The following is an 18,764-nucleotide window of genomic DNA, read 5'->3' on the forward strand; positions in this document are numbered from 1 at the left end:
ACTCATTCTACCATTGCCCATACCTAATTACCAGATCCTACCAGTTTTAAATCCTACATCTTGGGGTGCCTGGGTGGCTCAGTTGGTTAAGCATCCAACTTCAGCTCAGGTCATGATCCCACAGTCCACAAGTTCGAGCCCTGCGTCGAGCTCTGTGCTGACAGCTCAGAGCCTGGAGCCTGCTTTGGATTCTCTGTCTCCCTCTCTCTCAAAAATAAATAAACATTAAATCCTAAATCTCTCAAGCCATCCCATGGATCAACTAACCCATTATTGTCCACACTTTCATTTCTTACCTGGACTGCTGCAACAGCATCCTAACTGATGTACCCAGTCATCTTCCATCTCCCACAGAACTATACGTATATTCCCAATGCAAACCTGAATAAAATGTCCCCTGATTAACAACTGTTGACTGACACACGATGATCAAATAAAACCCAGAGCTTCTTAACACAGAAGGGCTGCCTCCAAGCTCATCTCTCCCACACTTCACGCTATAATAAACACAACGTCTCAGAGTTCCTCTCTCAAACTTGCTGTTTCTTGCCCCCTTGTCTTTACACATGCCTTTTCTGCTATCAGGAATATATTTCGAAACCATTTTCACTTGGGCTCCTAGGAGGAGAGGTTAAGTGGAAGGAAGGGAAAGAAGAGGCGAGTCAGAATGAGGAGGATGAGGGGTTGGAAAGAGAATTGTAGAGGGAAAGGAAGAGAGGTCGAAATCCTTAAGACCTTGGCTAGACAAAAGTACCTGCTCAACCTTCACGGATCTAACTGGCTACTGGAAGAAAAAAACTAACAAATGGTCATACAAATACACATACAGCTATCGAAGGATTCTGGAGAAAAACTTGACCCAAGTTATATCTTAAGATTATTCTGGATGCTGTAGGGAGAACCATAAGAAGAATGAAAGCCCGAAAACATCAGGCCACTGCTGCAATGGTTTATGTCAGAGATGGTGGTGGCTTATACTGGGGTGATGGCAATAAACAGAAATGAACAGATTTCAAGAGATATGTTGGAGACGAAATTGACACAACACTGTGATGAACTAGATGTAGAGATACAGAAGTAAAAGAAACCGAATATCCAGAAAACTCCAAGACTTCCGGCTTGAGCAAATGGGCACACAGTAGTATTTCAGATTAAAAGAAATAAGTAATCCAAAAGTAGGTACCATGTCCTTTCATGTTTGTTGCGTCAGCACCTAATCCAAGGCACAGAATATAGGAGGCAGGTGAGAAATGTTTTCTAAACAAATCTTAACATTCTCTTCTAAAATACATCCCTGGATAACATCGAATTACTATCCCTTCAGACTGCATAGATGTCTTTTACTCTTTTTGAAAACTGGGATGATTAATGCATCCCATCCTCCAGAATTTCGCTCATCCCCCACAAAGATGATGGCTAATAACCCAGCAACCTCAGGTTTCCCTTCTTTGCCTCCATTTCTCCCCACCCCCTTGAGACTTGAATGCCTTCATCCAACATTTACTAAGTGCCTATGTCCAGTAAGCTAGGCTAAACATGTGCTTACCAAAACTGAGAAATACAGTGCCGTTCTTCTGTTCTCTTCTGAGTAAGGAAAACACATAGAAACACAACACAAAGTCATAACTATTTCAACACAGTTATAAACAAAGTGCTTTAGGGGAAACAAATACCTCACTTTCTTGCAAGGAAACACTCGGGAAAACTTCCTTAAGACCATGTAATGAGATACAAGAAAACCTAAAGGCAATTCCTTGGCTCCTTCCCTATATATATATATATATATATATATATATATATATATATATATATATATATATATATATATAACAAGTGTAATGAATTTGGGTTTTTTTTTTAAATGTCTTTAAGTATACATAACAAAATTTTGCAAAAAAAAAAAGAATAAGAAAAATGGGAGGAAGCAAACCAAATGTTAGCGATGGTTCTTTGGATGGTAGGATTAAGGATAACTTGGATCTTTTCTTTTTCTTTTTGTACTACTGTTTCCTCCAAGGTTTTCTGGAACAAGCGTGAATTACCTTGTTACTGAAACTAACAAAAAATTTCAAAAAACCTAAACCTACCAGATTTAAAACCAAAAAAAATTGTTTTTCTTAAGGTAGTACTTAGTGTTTGGTCAAGGGTAAAGCAAACAGGCAGGGGATGGGAACTAAACTAACACAACCTTTCTGGTGGTCAATCTGTACATCATCCAAAGCCTTAAAAATGAAACTGATTTAATAACTCTACTTCCAGGGAATTATTCCAAAATAAATAAGCAGCAACACAAACAAAACTGTTGAAGGCTGTATACACATATTTATAAGAGAAAAACATTAAAAACAACTTTACTTTCCAACAATTCATTCACTCATTTAACAAATATTTATTGTGTACCTATTATTTGCAGGCACTGGAGATACAGCAGTGAACAAAGTATACAAAAATTGAGACCAAAGTACTTGCCCTCAGTGGAGCTCACAGTCTAGTGGGAGCTGGAGAATGGAATATAAATAATAAAGAGAATAAGTGAATACAATGTTTACCATGTTCTATTTGGATATAGGTCATGAAGAAAAAAATAAGCAGAGAAGATAGGGAATAAGAGGAAGACATTATATATAGATAGTCAGGAGAGGTCTAAGGTGGCAACATCTGAGTAAAAACAATGGTTTTATTCCTAAAAACAATGTGCTCCTCCATTAAATCTATCACACCCTTTTGAATTGCTTTGGTGATTATATAATACATACCTTTATCCCAAATACAGAGATAAGCTAAGACCCAATGACTCCACAGACCTACCTTAACAAGTCCATGTATACAGTCACCCGTAGTCTGTCTCCACCATAACTGTCAACACTCTCCCATCGTCACTACTATCCCAAGTACATCTCTTCATTTTCTCCGTCTTTCATTGAACATTTATATTTTACATCGTAATAAAAATTATGATCTTAGGAAATAAAGTATAACTAAATGTTTCTGTATGGTTCAGAGTTACACACTGACTGAATGCAATCACTCTAAACTTTGATTCTAAAGTATTCTGGACCCAGCTCCTTGCCTCAAGTTTCACAACGAATGTAATGTTACATGCAGAAAAGCACAGTAGCAGCTTCTATTTATACTGCAGCTTTCTAGTTCAGAGTTACCAGAGTTCCTTAAGGTTTTCATATATTCCCTTTGCCAAAAGGAATTTTCTTTTTTTTTTTTAATGTTTATTTATTTTTGAGACAGACAGAGCATGAGCGGGGGAGGGGCAGAGAGAGAGGGAGACACAGAATCCAAAGCAGCTCCAGGCTCTGAGCTGTCAGCACAGAGCCCAACGCGGGGCTCAAACTCACAGACCGTGAGATCATGACCTGAGCCGAAGTCGGACGCTCAACCGACTGAGCCACCCAGGCGCCCCAGCCAAAAGGAATTTTCATAGCTGGTAAAACAAAAAAAAGGCAGTGTGCCTACTTAGACCCCCACTCCTCAGTTTATATGCATTTCATATGACTAAGGGAAGGCCCCTAGGCTCTAATAATGATGCCTGAAGGGTGACAATTAGGTAAAGCTACTGTTTAAGCAGGAGACTGGTAACTGTCTCCTACTAAAGTTACTTCAACTCAAATTTGGTATAAAGCACTGGGCTGATCAAACAAAACACCATCAAACATGACTTCTGAGCATCACTGAAAAAATGTGTACCATGCTGTTGATGGACTGGGTCACTGACTGATGGACTGACACACTGAAATGACTTTGGGAACCCATGATTTAGGGCAGGGGCCAGAAAACTTTTCTCTGTAGAAGGCCAGAGAGTAAATAAACTTTTTGAGTCAGATGGCCCCTCTTGTAACCACTCAACCTTGCCACTGTAGTATGAAAACAGCCTGATAATATGGAAACAAACAGGTGTATCTGTGTTCCAATAAAATTTTATTCAAAAAAACCTTATTTATACTTCCACGGGCCATAGTTTGTCAACCCATGGTATACAGCATCCAGCTAAATGTGTACTGACTCTAGAACATCTCCAGTAGTTTTTTTCTTTTGTTTAGGCTAAATTCCTGGTGTTGTCTCTTTTTCTTAATAGATGATGGGACAGAGGGGGTAGGGGACAACTTCCTTAAATTAGCTGACAATTTTAATCATATTTTTACAATGAAAGAAACACGTGTAAATACAAAAGAGAAGCAGTTACAAATTCTAGATAAAGGCAGAAGAGTCACACACAAAATGGTTTACAAAATGAGCTATATGGATTTAAATCCACCATATAAAGGAAGTTAATAAAATGTGAATAAAGATGTAACTATGAGAATGTTCATCAAAAATATTTTTGTAATAATGGAAAACTGAGAACGGCCTATGTATGCTACATCTACAAGTCTAGTTAAATAAACGATGGTACATCATACAATGCAACCATTTAAGATGATAGAAAACATTTATTGAAAAAAAGATACTTTTGATGTGGTTATTTTTTAAAAGCAGGTTACAAAGTTGAATGTACAGTATGATCCCATTTTCGTGAAAATTAATGTACACACACACAAATAAGAATACACAGAACCACCTGGAGAGATAAACCTATTTACAGTGGTTATCATGGATGGTAAAATTGTATCTTCCTCTGGCTTACTTGTAATTTCTAATTTCTTTAGAAACATATTGATTCAATAATAAGAAACTTATTTTTTAAATATAAACTAAAAACTAAAACAGGTACAGCATTACTTAGGTCAACATTTCCAAAATAAATTATCAAAGTATAGAACTTGCATCAGTTCTTAGAATTTCAAGTAGAGATTTCTCCTCAGTCTCCAAATGCTAACTAAAAGGGCCGAGAAAATTTAGGAATTACATATAAAAAGAAATGCATAAAATAAGTTAATATGTGTCCTCAAATAGGGAGTTACTACAGAAGTCTGCATCACTTTTCAAACCACCACCACCTAAACAATCAAGAATATTTAAAACACTATTCCAATTTATCTACTATATACTGCCTCTGGTTCAAGGTTTGAAAAGAAAAAGCAACTATTCATGCCACTGACGAGAGGATCTTCAATCACCAACACTGGGGGGAAAGGAAGAAGAGGGGGGAAAAGTCACACTACAATGTGATGGATCTCAAAATTCCATAAGAATTCCATATTCAGGGTCCAAACACATCTGTAAGAGACTCAAAGGTCAATTAATTGTTATTATGGCAAATGCTATCCCAATCTTAGATGGGCTACAGTTAATAACCAGTATAATTCTGGACCACCTGCCTAGCCCATCAATAAAAAAATTCAAACAGCAATTCAATAAAAGTATGTTTTCAAAGAAGTCTAGGAGTAGCACTTACAAAACAGTATTGTAGCAGAAAACATACAGATAAAAAGATTACAATTATATGTAAAATTTTATATGTACCTAGACAAGGGCTGAAACAAAAAGCAAGTAATTTGCTAGGGTGGTGGGACTGCAGGGAGTCCATTATCATTACAAAACCAGACCAAGAAAATTTCATTATTATCTAACCAGACCAAGAAAAGTTTTTTAAATACAGAATGCAGTCATTGACCAAACAGAATTTATTCCTAGACAAGCTACACTGTTTTCAACTAGGCACATAAATCAAAATCTCAAAAATATGTACATTTATAAACCACCCAACATCTGTAAAAATACCTTACTGCTGTACTAGTAGTACATCCAATATCAAGCAGGATGAGATTCTGAAAACTCACCATTCAGGCCCAAAGTTCAGTGTCTGCGTTTCCGCTGCCATTATTTTCCGTATTTTTACAATAGATTTTTATATGTGGAGAAACCTGTTAAAGAGAAAAATATCTCCATACAGTTAGTCAAGAGCAAATGCAGAATTCCAGCCCAGAAAGTCTAGCTAGGGTGTTTTATTCATTCCCGGGCAGCTATCACAATGGGTTTTAATCCGTTTACAACAATCTAGCAAGCAATGTGAAATTAACAAATCTACCTCACATTTCAATTCACATCTTCTTATGTGGGAAAAGGAGACATGGTATTAAGATGAAGCCCATGAGATGGGTGGATGCAGACCACACAGGGCACCAGGGACCAAATTAAGGACTTTCTCCTTCAGCCACTGAGCAATAGGGAGTGAATGAAAGGTAACAGATTTACATTTTAATTTATATTACTCCTTTGCAATGACTCTCCCATAACCAACCATGAGCTATATTCAAGATTCTTAAAATAAGCACCCCCCTTTCCTATCTCACAGCTTCCCCTACAACTCTCCCCCACTTTCTGCTTAGCACTTTACACGCTAGTGATTATTTTAAAACACTGTCTTGAACCATCAATTTCATGAGTGACCTTTCAAAAGCCATTTTAAAATATCAGAGCTTAAAGTGAAGTAAGTCAAACAGGGAAAGCCAAATGCTGTAGGGTACTTCCTGTGTATGGAATCTAAAAGTGCCAATGAGTACTCAGAGAAACCAAGAGTGAGTGGTGGTCACCAGGAGCTGGGCGGTGGGGGAAACGGGGAGATATCTGGTCAAAGGGTACAAAGTTCTAGTTACAACATTAACAAGTTCTGGGGACCTAATGCACAGCAAGGTGACTATAGCTAATAATACCATATTATATACTTGAAAGTTACTAAGAGATTAGACCTTAAATTTTCTCACTACAAAAAGAAATAGCCATTACGTGCTGGAATGAGGTGTTAGCTTGATGCAATGGTGGTAATCATTTTGCAATATATAAATGTATCAAATCAACACACTATATACTTTAAACTTACACAATGCTATATGTCAACTACATCTCAAATATGGGGCGGGGGGTGGAGGATATCAGAGCTTAAAAATGGAAAATACTGTAAATATTGTAAATATACTGTAAATATCTCCAAGATAAATTCACATCACCCTGACTTTTGTTTATGTTTCGAAGATCTAAAAAAAAAGTTAACTGGAAAAATATGCCTCAGGACACCTGTTGGTAGAGCATTCAACTTTGATCTTGGAGTTATAGGTTCAAGTCCCATGTTGAGTGAAAGATGGCTTAAAAATATTAACCAGAAGGGGCGCCTGGGTGGCGCAGTCGGTTAAGCGTCCGACTTCAGCCAGGTCACGATCTCACGGTCCGGGAGTTCGAGCCCCGCGTCGGGCTCTGGGCTGATGGCTCAGAGCCTGGAGCCTGTTTCCGATTCTGGGTCTCCCTTTCTCTCTGCCCCTCCCCCGTTCGTGCTCTGTCTCTCTCTGTCCCAAAAATAAATAAACGTGGAAAAAAAAAAAATTAAAAAAAAAAAATATTAACCAGAAATTGGTCAAAAATGCAAAAAAGGCAAAGTAAAAGTACGTTAATGTCTATAATCAGCTATTAATTTATCTGCCCTGTGGGGAAAAAATAAAAGGAAAGAAAAAAAGGGAAGAAGCTCAGTGGGTGGGGGAAAAAAATAAAATAAAAAAAAAAAAAAACAGGGGCATCTGGATGGCTCAGTCAACTGAGCAGCCGACTCTTGATTTTGGCTCAGGTCATGATCTCACGCTTCAGGAGAGCCTGCTTGAGATTCTCTCTCTCTCTGCCCCTCCTCCTACTTGTGCACGCTCTCAAATTAACATTTAAAAAATAAAATAAATAAATAATAACTTATCTGCCCCCCTCCTGGAAGGTATTTCCAGCCCGATTTCAACCCTGAGGGTTCTAAGATGTCCGTATTCTAACTTAATTTAACCCTGTTCCCTGCTACCTGACCAGGCAAGCTTATACACCAGACTTAAGCTGAGGTCAACTTAGAGCCCGCCCCACCTCTTAAGCAACTAGTGATTCAAGAATACAATACATAAGGGGTAACTGAGTGGCTTAGTCAGTTAAGCGACCAACTCTTGATTTTGGCTCAGACCATGATCTCACAGGTTCCTGAGATTGAGCCCCAAGTCAAGCTCTACACTGACAGCACAGAGCCTTCTTGGGATTCTCTCTCTCTCTCTCTCTCTCTGCCCCCTCCCGCTCACCTCGCACGCACTCTCTCTCTCAAAAAGTAAACAAACTTTAAAAAAAATTGTTTTTTAATGTAAAATAAGGGGCTCCTCGGTGGCTCAGTTAGGCATCCAACTCCTGACTTCAGTTAAGGTCATGATCCCGAGGTTGTGGGATGGAGACCCACACTGGGCTCCGTGCTGACACTCTCTCCCTCTCTCTCTCTCTCTCTACCTCTCCCCCTCTCCCACCATCCTTCTTTCCCTCTCCCTTAAAAGAAACATTTATTTTTAATGTAAAATAAAAAGGGGTGCCTGGGTGATGCAGTAAGTCAAGCACCTGATTCTTGATGTGCTGATGGCACAGAGCCTGTGTGGGAGTCTGTCTCTCCTTGTCAGCCTCTTCCCCACTTGTGCACTCTCTCTAAATAAGTAAATAAATAAATAAACTAAAAAAAAAATTTTTTTTTTTTTTAAATGTAAGAGAGCTCATGATCTGAGCCAAAATCAAGAGCTGGTCACTTAACCGACTGAGCCACCCAGGCGCCCCTCACAGACCACTGAAGGGAAAAAAATGTAAAATACAAATTTTAAATAATTAAAAAACTCTAGCAGAGTTTACTTCACAGGATGATTTCTTCCTTAGTAATACATAAAATAAAGAATCTCCCAACTGATACATGTTAGATTCCATTAGATTCCATTCCAACTGAAATGACTTGTCAAGGTTATGATGATCAGACCCCAAGTAAGGTGCCCACTGTAAATTAATACAGATATGCTGCTTACAAATCATCCCTGTGACCATACTTGGCATAAATCAATCAGTGTGCCTTTAAAAACTATGTGGACCTACTTGACTAATAAACAGACATGCAGAGACTACATCAACTATAAGACTTTACTGTAATAAAAAACATCTTGAAGGAGTGTTTTTACTACCATTTTAAACCCCATCCAGCCAATTGTTTTATACTCAAACCCCTGGGGCACCTTGACCATCAGAAAACAGCTCTTAATTTATAAAGCAAGTCAAGATTTGAACCAGACTGGGGGAATGCAAGCTGGTGCAGCCACTCTGGAAAACAGGACGGAGCTTCCTCAAAAAACCAAAAATAGAACTACCCTACGACCCAGCAATTGCACTACTAGGCATTTATCCACAGGATACAGGTGTGCTGTTTTGAAGGAACACATGCACCCCCATGTTTATAGCAGCACTATCAACAATAGCCAAAGTATGGAAAGAGCCCAAATGTCCATCGATGGATGAATGGATAAAGAAGATGTGGTGTATATACATATATACATATATATGTATGTACACATATGTACACGTATGTATATACGTATATATGTATATACACACACACATATACACACATACACAGTGGAGTATAACTCGGCAATCAAAAAGAATGAAACCTTGCCACTGGCAACTACATGGGTGGAACTGGAGGGTATTATGCTAAGTGAGATTAGTCAGTCAGAGAAAAACAATTACCATATGACTTCATTCATATGAGGACTTTAAGAGACAAAACAGATGAACATAAGGGAAGGGAAGCAAAAATAATATAAAAACAGGGAGGGGGACAAAACAGAAGAGACTCATAAATATGGAGAACAAACTAAGGGTTACCAGAGGGGGTGTGGGAGGAAGGATGGGCTAAATGGGTAAGAGCATTAAGGAATCTACTCCTGAAGTCATTGTTACACAATATGCTAATTTGGATGTAAATTAAAAAAATAAATTAAATTTAAAAAAAGAACAAATAGGGGCGCCTGGGTGGCTCACTCGGTTGGGCGTCTGACTTCGGCTCAGATCATGATCTCACGGATCATGAGTTCGACCCCACATCGGGCTCTGTGCTGACAGCTCAGAGCCTGGAGCCTGCTTCGGTTTCTGTGTCTCCCTCTCTCTCTGCCCTCCCCTGCTTGTGCTCTGTCTCTCTCTTTCTCTCTCTCTAAAAAATAAATAAACATTAAAAAAAATTTTTTTAATAAAAAAATTAAAATTAAAGAATAAAAAAAAAAAGATTTGAACCAGGCTGAATTTATAAGGCAAATGACTCTCAATTAAAAACTGAATTATTTGACAGCTATGCAAATATTAAAATCATTTAGAGATTTAAATCCCTCCCCCCCCCCCCCGCAAATTACTACCTTAAGGCCACACAGGTCTTGGAAGCACAAAACTCCAAGGATACCATCACAGCAAAGGATGCAATTGGAGGCCCTGGAGTTGAACGCATAACCTGTATAACTGCCTGTATAACTGCCGGGAGCAGTCTTGAATTCCAAGACAAAACCCAGGAGCAGGCAAGGAAATCCTGTTCCAGTCCCCTTTATCATTCTACCTACAAACCTTTCAGGTAGTGCGCAACTACCATACTACACAAACATTAAAAGCTTAGTTTCTTTAACGCCCTGAGCTGGAAACCTAATTACCAATTTATAACATGGTTTCCATACAAAGATTACTTCCCAATGTAAAGATTTCTGAAGAATTCTTTTTTTTTTTTTAATTTTTTTTTTCAACGTTTATTTATTTTTGGGACAGAGAGAGACAGAGCATGAACGGGGGAGGGGCAGAGAGAGAGGGAGACCCAGAATCGGAAACAGGCTCCAGGCTCTGAGCCATCAGCCCAGAGCCCGACGCGGGGCTCGAACTCACGGACCGCGAGATCATGACCTGGCTGAAGTCGGACGCTTAACCGACTGCGCCACCCAGGCGCCCCAAGATTTCTGAAGAATTCTTAAGAACCTAAGAATAATCATCCAAGTGATTTAATTATCAGCTAAAGAGATCTACATTACTCAGAATGATACTGTACTCAGGCTCTCTTTTATGAATTGAAGCAGGAAATCTAAGAGCCATGTCTGCTGAAGAAATCTCATTTAAATTCTTACAGTACTGTAATCTCTAATTCTCAAGTCCCCACCTCAAATTGCTCCTTCCAAAATCGATTTAAATGAGCTCAGTCCTAATTTTTTATGTATCTAACAGAGAGACTCTCTTACCCAATGCCCCTGAATTATATATTAGAATGGAAACTGAGCCTATTTCTCAACTGTCCTTTCTAAGATGCAGTGAGGTACTGAAATGACACAGGTTTCGCCGTGAGCTAAATGTTGTCAATGCAAAGCTCCAGGTTTGTGATCCTTAGAAAACAGCTCTGAATTTTTAGAGCAAGTCAAGATTTGGACCAGACTCTGGCTGCTGTGCTCCCACCATGTTCTTCTGTCTCTCTAGACTGAGTTTTCTTGAAACTATCCCCTCTTCTTTCCTCCATGACCAGCGCTGTACTGGTACTGCTTTCCTATCTTCATTTCCTTCCTATTTAGCTGCCATTCCCCCAAAGTTTCTAACTTCCCTGAGCATACCCATGGTTTATTTAACTACAAACTGTATAGGTATTGCCTTGAACCTTCTGTTGTCTACAGCGGTGTTCTCTACTAGCACTTAGGGTAGAACTCTACTAAATCACAGGGGTAGCAAGGAACACACAGGGAGGGGGGGTGACTGTAAAAAGAGCAATAAAAACTTCTCCCACAAATTTCCAAACTGCTTCCCTTGGGAAGGGTCCCAGCCCTGCTGTGAATAACAGATTTTTTTTTTCACCCGTGACCTATATGGCATTTCCAGCTGCCTGCTCCTCCTATATATCTACCTCAACAACAGATCAAGATACCATTTTTTTTCACAGTCCAATAGTCAGCCAGACTCAAAAACCCAGAATCATCTGCAGCTCCTTCTTCCTCATTGCCTGTCTCAAAATTCAATCAGTTCCTCCTTCAAGATTCTTCTTGCATTCTCCTCTCATTATAATTAAACCTTTGTTAACTCATGTTTGGATTATGACAATAAAGTTTCCAACTTGCTTCCCTGAATCACCCTCTAACTACTGACATCTAACAACATCAATCTTCCTAAAGCACAACCCTGGTCATGCCTACCCCTCTGTAAAACAGTCAATTAAACCTACCATGTAGGGTCAAAACTGGTATTTCGGGTCACCACCAACCTGATAATCTATACCCCTCTCCTCAACTCAACCTCCTATGGTTTCACCTCCAAACTCAAGGCCAAATGAGAACTTTCTATTCTCCACTGCATTGTCCTTCTGTGCTTCTCTGTTCATGCCATTCCTTTGCCCCAGAAGGACTGCCTTGCTCTACCTCCCTTTCAATGGCCTGCATAAAACCAAGGATCCATTCAAGTATCTACTCCATTTCCTAAGTAGAAGCAGCACTGCTCTCTCTGGAAAGGAAAATGTAAACATAAGATGCAGAAACGGGGGCACCTGGGTGGCTCAGTTGGTTAAGCATCTGACTCTTGGTACCAGCTCATATAATGATCTCACAGTCATAGGATCGCCTGGTGTCAAGTCTCTGCACTGCGCGTGGAGCCTACTTGGGATTCTCCCCCTCCCTCCCTGCCCCTCTGCCACTCACGCACTCTCTCAAAAATAAATTAACGCAGGGGCGCCTCGGTGGCGCAGTCGGTTAAGCGTCCGACTTCAGCCAGGTCACGATCTCGCGGTCCGTGAGTTCGAGCCCCGCGTCAGGCTCTGGGCTGATGGCTCAGAGCCTGGAGCCTGTTTCCGATTCTGGGTCTCCCTCTCTCTCTGCCCCTCCCCCGTTCATGCTCTGTCTCTCTCTGTCCCAAAAATAAATAAACGTTGAAAAAAAAAATTTTTTTTAATAAATAAATAAATTAACTAAAAAAAAAAAAAAAAAAAACAAAAAAAGATGCAGAAATGGAATGGAACCTATAGGATTCAATACTGAGATGGCAGTGCTTTTTGAATCAGTATATATAACTTGAAAGCAAAAAGAAAATGGAAAAGAAAACTTGGGAGCAAAGACTTGGGAGAAAACTTGGGAGCAATGAATGCACCTAAGGAAACACCCCAAAAGACCATTAATATGGACCTTGAACTCTAGTGTAGAGTCAAGATGGGGATGAGAAAACAGATTTGGAAGTAAATCTACACAACTGCAACCAAAACTGAATGAAACTATCCCAAAGCAGAAATCAAACAGGAACAAGCTCAAGGGACAAGAACAAAGCCCAGCAAACACCATGTGGGAGGATACTGGCAGGAAGAGAAAGACTGTGCAGTTAAAAATCTCTAACGCTAACCTTTCACCCTATCATGGACCCTCACTTTCTCCACATTCACTGTATCTATAACAGAATGGAGAAAGAGTCAGGATCTTTGGGGAAGATAATATCCATTTGTTCAATAAGGCTAAAAACTAAAATGAAGATTGGTAAAATAGTGCCCATATCATAGAAGACTTTGTATTTTATATCCCAAGGGCAATGAAAGGCTATAAAAAGATCAAGGCAAGAAAATGTCTAGAATGAAATCTGCACTTCAGGAAGATCATTCAAGATGCCAGGAGGAGAATGAATTAGCAAGAGCTAACGTAAGGATGCCTGGGTGGCTCAGTTGGTTGGGCATCTGGCTCTTGGTTTTGGCTCAGATCATTATCTCACGAGATCAAGCCCTGCACCGGGCTCTGCACTGGCAACATGGAGTCTGCTTGGGATTCTCTCCCCCCCCCCCCCGCCGCCTCTCTCTAAAAAAAAAAGCTAAAAGGTAAGGAGAGGTGTTAGAAATTCAGCAGATATTGTGGAAGCCAGACCTATATACCTAGAGAAAAAGGTGATGATAATAAATAATAACTACATTCACAGACATAAAAAGAGGTCACCAACATATTAAATGTTTAAGGCAGGTTACAGAGCACAGAGAATCATTACATTCAACACATTCTAAAATATATTCTTAGTGAGTATACATAAATATGCCCCACGTTATTAATATTTACTTCTGAATGGTAGAATTATGGATAATCCTTTTCCTATTAAGTTTCTAACTTATGTATACAACAAAGATAGTACAGGCACAATTTTTTTTAATGGAAAAACTCAAAAGTTTCAAACACTGAAGTCAAAAAAGGTAAAGATTGAAAAGTCTTCACTGGCTTCCACAATGAAGTCACTAGTGACCTGAAAAGCAGTTATAGAAATGTGAGGGGGATACCTGACTGGCTCAGTTGGTAGAGCATGTGTCATGAGTTTGAGCCCCACACTGGGGGTAGGGTTTATATACATACACACCAGAAAATAGTATTTGCAAGCGGTGTATAAATAATTGCACAGAGACAACAGAAGCAAACCAGGTTGAATGGTCACCCTAGTCAAGGAACAGAACAGGCCATAAATGGAAGAAGATAAAATGATAAAATTCCTGATTCTGCCTACCAACAACCGACATATCTACAACCATACAGGGAAATGTTCTGGTAACCTCAGAGGGCTAAAGAGAAGGTAAAATTATCAGGGCACAATAGACTTCAGTTACCTTAATAATGCCGAAAAACATCCTATGAACAATTTAACATATGCAAAGGTTTAACACACAAAAATTACAGAGACCCCAGTAATAGTTCTTGAAATAGAACCAGGAGACTGGGTCAACAGTAAAAGAAACTCCACGGTTATGAAGATGACACAACAAAAGGATGAATAAACAGAGGGATCCTCATTCATCTCATGACCAAGGATGACAGTAACACACAGCACAGTGGAAAATTCTGAGAACGAGTCCTGGTCCGAGTCCTGGTCCTAGCATCTCTGAAATATAAAAGCACCCAAATCTTGCAGGAAGGATTCAGAAAAGGACATAAAATGGATATAATGGCATAAAGTGCTTCTTATGGAATATGTGCAAAATACTGTTAGTTCAGAGACCACCCTATAAGCCTATCTTTCTCGTGCCGAAAGCAACTATGACAGCACAGATAGATGGTAAGGCTCTAGCGGTTTCTCTCCTTTGGCTACTCCAATTCTGAGATAAGGAACTCAGACATAGGCCTACCCTCAAATTTTCAGAGCTGACTTAAAAACAGCTGATAAAACACTCCTATAAAACCAAAATTTCAGACCTTGTCCATTAATCAAAATTCCTTACAAGTGAATTCAAGTAATATATTCCTTCTAATACTAGGAAATCGGTCTTGTTTGATAAACTGCAATCTATATTTCACAATGAATGCAAAATAATCTGGCCTTTTTGTCAACATCCTAAAAACTCTGTGCTAGCGTCACTTGGGTGGCTCAGTAGGTTAAACATCCAACTCCAGCTCAGGTCATGATCTCGTGGTTTGTGAGTTTGAGCCCCGTGTGGAGCTCTGTACGTACTGACAGCTCAGAACCTGGAGCCTGCTTCAGTTTCTGTGTCTCCCTCTCTCTCTCTCTGCCCCTCCTCCACTCACACACTCACTCACTCTCTCTCTCTCTCAAAAATAAACACTAAAAGAAAATTAAAAAACAAAAAAACAAAAAGCACTCTGTGCTAAATTAGCCCCCACTGGCAATTATCTTATCTCTGATTACTAGTATAAATATTTTCTCTATGTATTTTTTTGTTTTCCTGGGTTCCTTACCTCCTCTTTGGGACCGCATCAATCACTCTGTGGGCATGTGACTGCATGTTCAAGAGAGGAGAGAGAAGAAATCAACCCAGCTCTATATTACCATTGGATGTGCAACAAAGAAAAGGGAGACCCTGGTCCCTCAGCTCTAAGTCTACCGTTTTCTCACAACCTGGCACAATGTCAAGAAGCCAGACGCCTTCTGGGCATAGTCACTGTCAACATGAAGGAGCTGCAGATCTACGTAAATAAGTTCTAACTGGAGAAACACAGCAAGGAGAAGCAAAAGCAGAATCAGAATCCAGCACAGCAGCAGAGCGTTCAACTGATCCGGCTTCCAGAAGTATTGACAGACCAATTAGTTACAGCTACTAATAATTCAAAACGTATTATCCTTTAAAACCTCCTGAATTTTTCTTATAAATATTATCTGCTGATGCAAACCTCCATCTCCTGGATATGTAAAAGTTACCCAGAAAAAACTATGGCAGATCTGGAATGAACTCCAGCCAGTACTACAGATAGTCTGACAAAGACTAACAGAATGAACACCAAGGAACTGAATCTGCCCCCACACTTCTTTAATTCCATTTTCCCAAGAGTAGAAAAAAGAGCTACTCTTCTAGCACTCCTCACGTACACAGTCCCAAATAAATGAATAGTTCTGTCCCCATTCCAACAGCAAGCTATTTTTACCTTAGCCAGATGTGGATTAAGATAACGCAAGATTAATAACTCCATTAGTGCAAATTAGTTCAACCACTTCAAAATTAGTTTGGCAATATCTATCAAATCTAAATATATGCCTACCCCATGATCCACTGCTAGACATATATGCAAGGGAAATTTCTACCAAAAGACAAAGACAAGATATTCAAAGTAGCTTTATTCATAATTACCAAAAACTGACATTTGGCTGCTGTGTTCATCACCACAAACAGATGAATGGGTAAACAAACTGCAGTGGAGCTTCAAGGAGAGGGTGGTATGCCAGACAGAGCACTGAAGCTCTTCCCCTCCTCACAGCTCCCTTGCCCTATGCATCTCTTCCCTCTGGCTATGTTACTGAGAAAGGTAACATCATTAATAATGAGACAAACAGGGACACCTGGGTGGCTCAGTCAGTTAAGCGTCCAACTCTTGATTCCAGCTCAGGTCAAGATCTCACAGTCAGTCCTGAGATCAAGCCCTGCATCAGGCTCCAGGCTGGGCATGGAACCTGCTTAAGATTATCTCTCTCTCTCTCTCCCTCCCCTGCTCTGGGGCACATACGTGCTCTGCCTCCCTCTCTCTCTCTCTCTCTCAAAAATAATGAGACAAACAAACAGACACCATGTGCCTCCTGATGTGTTGCACTGAGAAGGACACAGCATTATTTATGTTTACATTCCTGACAATAATGCATAAACTGAAACTAATCTTGAAAAAACATCAGATCTACCCGAACTGATAGACATAAAACCAATCAACTGTAGTCTCCAAAAATACCAATGTCATAAGACACCAAAAAAAAAAAAAAAAAACAGCTGAAGATTCATCCCAGATTAAGGGAGACTTAGAGATATAAAGACCAGGTGCCTGTATGATTCTTAATTTCATCCTAAACCAGCTATAAGAGATATTAAAGAGGAGCACCTGGGTGGCTCAGCTGGTTAAGCATGGACTCTTGATACCAGTTCAGGTCATGATCTCACAGTTCGTGAGTTAGAGCCCCTCATCAGGCTCTGTGCTGATGGTATGAAGCCCGCTTGGGATTCTGTCTCTCCTTCTCTGTCCCTCCCCTACTTGTGAGTGCACACAAGCTCGCTCTCTCCCAAAACAAGTGAACTTTAAAAAAAAGAGAGACATTAAAGAGACAACTGTAATAATCTGAATAGAAGTTAATGAGTTAGGTAGTAGCACCATATCAATGTTAATTATGACTGAAATTTTTACTGTGATTATGTAGGAGAATGCTCTTATTCTTAGAAAATAACACTGAAGGGGTGCTGCTGGCTCAGTCAGTGCAGCATGGGACTCTTGATGTCAGGGTCATGAATTAAACCCTATGATGGATACAGAGCTTACTTAAAAAACAACAACAACAATAATAATAATAAATTAGGCACGCCTGAGTGACTCAGTCTGTTAAGCATCAGACTTTAGCTCAGGTCACAATCTCACAGTTCGTGAGCTGGAGCCCCAGATCGGGCTCTCTGCTGTCAGTACTGAGCCTGCTTCAGATTCTATGTCTCCCTCTCTCTCTGCCCCTCTCCCACTCACACTCTCTCTCTAAAACCTAAACATTTTAAAAATAATAAGTTTATTTAAAAAAATATATTGGAATGCTTATGGGAAAAGGAGCATGAGGTCTGTATCAAACTCTCAAATGGAATAGAAAACTTTTTTTTTAATGTTTATTTATTTATTTTGAAAGAGTATACAAGCAGGAAAGGGGCAAAAAAAGAGGGAGAGAGAGAATCCCAAGCAGCCTCTGCGCTGTCAGCAAAGAGCTGACACCAGGCTCAAACTCATGAACCATGAGATCATGGCCCTAAGATGATGACTGGAGCTAAAATCAAGAGTCAGACGCTTAACTGACTGAGCCACCCAGGTGCCCCTGGAATGGAAAAAACATATATAAAATGCTATATGTTACAAATTATGTGAAGAATTATATACATACATACATGCACATACAAGAAAGAAAAAGAGAAAGAAATGAATAAAATAAATACAGAAAATGTTAAAAACTAGTGACAACAAACTACACGAAGGGCATACTAAAAAATCTTAGTAATTTTTGGCAACTTTTCTGTAAGTTCGAAATTATTTCAAAGTAAGTTAAATTGTAGTATATTCCTACAATGAAACATTCATCAATAAAGAAAAGAACCCATTACCAAAGAACCCAGCTACCAAAGAATATATACTGTGTGATTCCTTTGAAAACAAGTTCAATAAGCAATCAAAAGGGGACAGATGTCAGAAATGTGCTCATCAGGAAAGTAGAACTCGTGAGGAGGAAGGAGAAGAAGAAGCCTTCTGGGGTGCTGGAAATGTTCACTATTGTGATCTAACTGGTGATTACATAAGTATATAATATGTAAAACTTCTTCCAACTATACACTTCAGATTTGTGCACCTATTTACTATATTTTATACCTCAATATAAAAAACGTTGAAATAGGGGGCACCTGGCTGGCTCAGTCAGTGGAACACGTAACTCTTGATGTCAGGGTTGTGAGTTTGAGCCCCATGTTGGCTGTAGACATTACTTAAAAATAAAAGGTAAGGGGTGCCTGGGTGGCGCAGTCGGTTAAGCATCCGACTTCAGCCAGGTCACGATCTCGCGGTCCGTGAGTTCGAGCCCCGCGTCGG

At 39.7% G+C, this 18,764-nt stretch overlaps 1 protein-coding gene across 4 annotated transcripts in view; it reads right to left on the minus strand.

Moving 5' to 3' along the window:
• The window catches only part of GIGYF2 (GRB10 interacting GYF protein 2), a 147,876-nt gene that overhangs the window by 109,824 nt on the left and 19,288 nt on the right, over positions 1-18,764 (minus strand). For all 4 annotated transcript variants that reach the window (XM_047085571.1, XM_047085569.1, XM_047085568.1 and 1 more), the window contains exon 3: positions 5,733-5,816. In XM_047085571.1, coding sequence (XP_046941527.1) covers positions 5,733-5,773 — 41 coding nt within the window. In that variant the 5' untranslated portion in view covers positions 5,774-5,816. The remainder of the gene's footprint in view (positions 1-5,732; positions 5,817-18,764) is intronic.

Source organism: Lynx rufus, unplaced genomic scaffold, assembly GCF_022079265.1.
Source record: "Lynx rufus isolate CCGP_SWC_20201006 ecotype Redwood Valley unplaced genomic scaffold, mLynRuf1.p SCAF_2, whole genome shotgun sequence".
Lineage (NCBI taxonomy): Eukaryota > Metazoa > Chordata > Mammalia > Carnivora > Felidae > Lynx > Lynx rufus.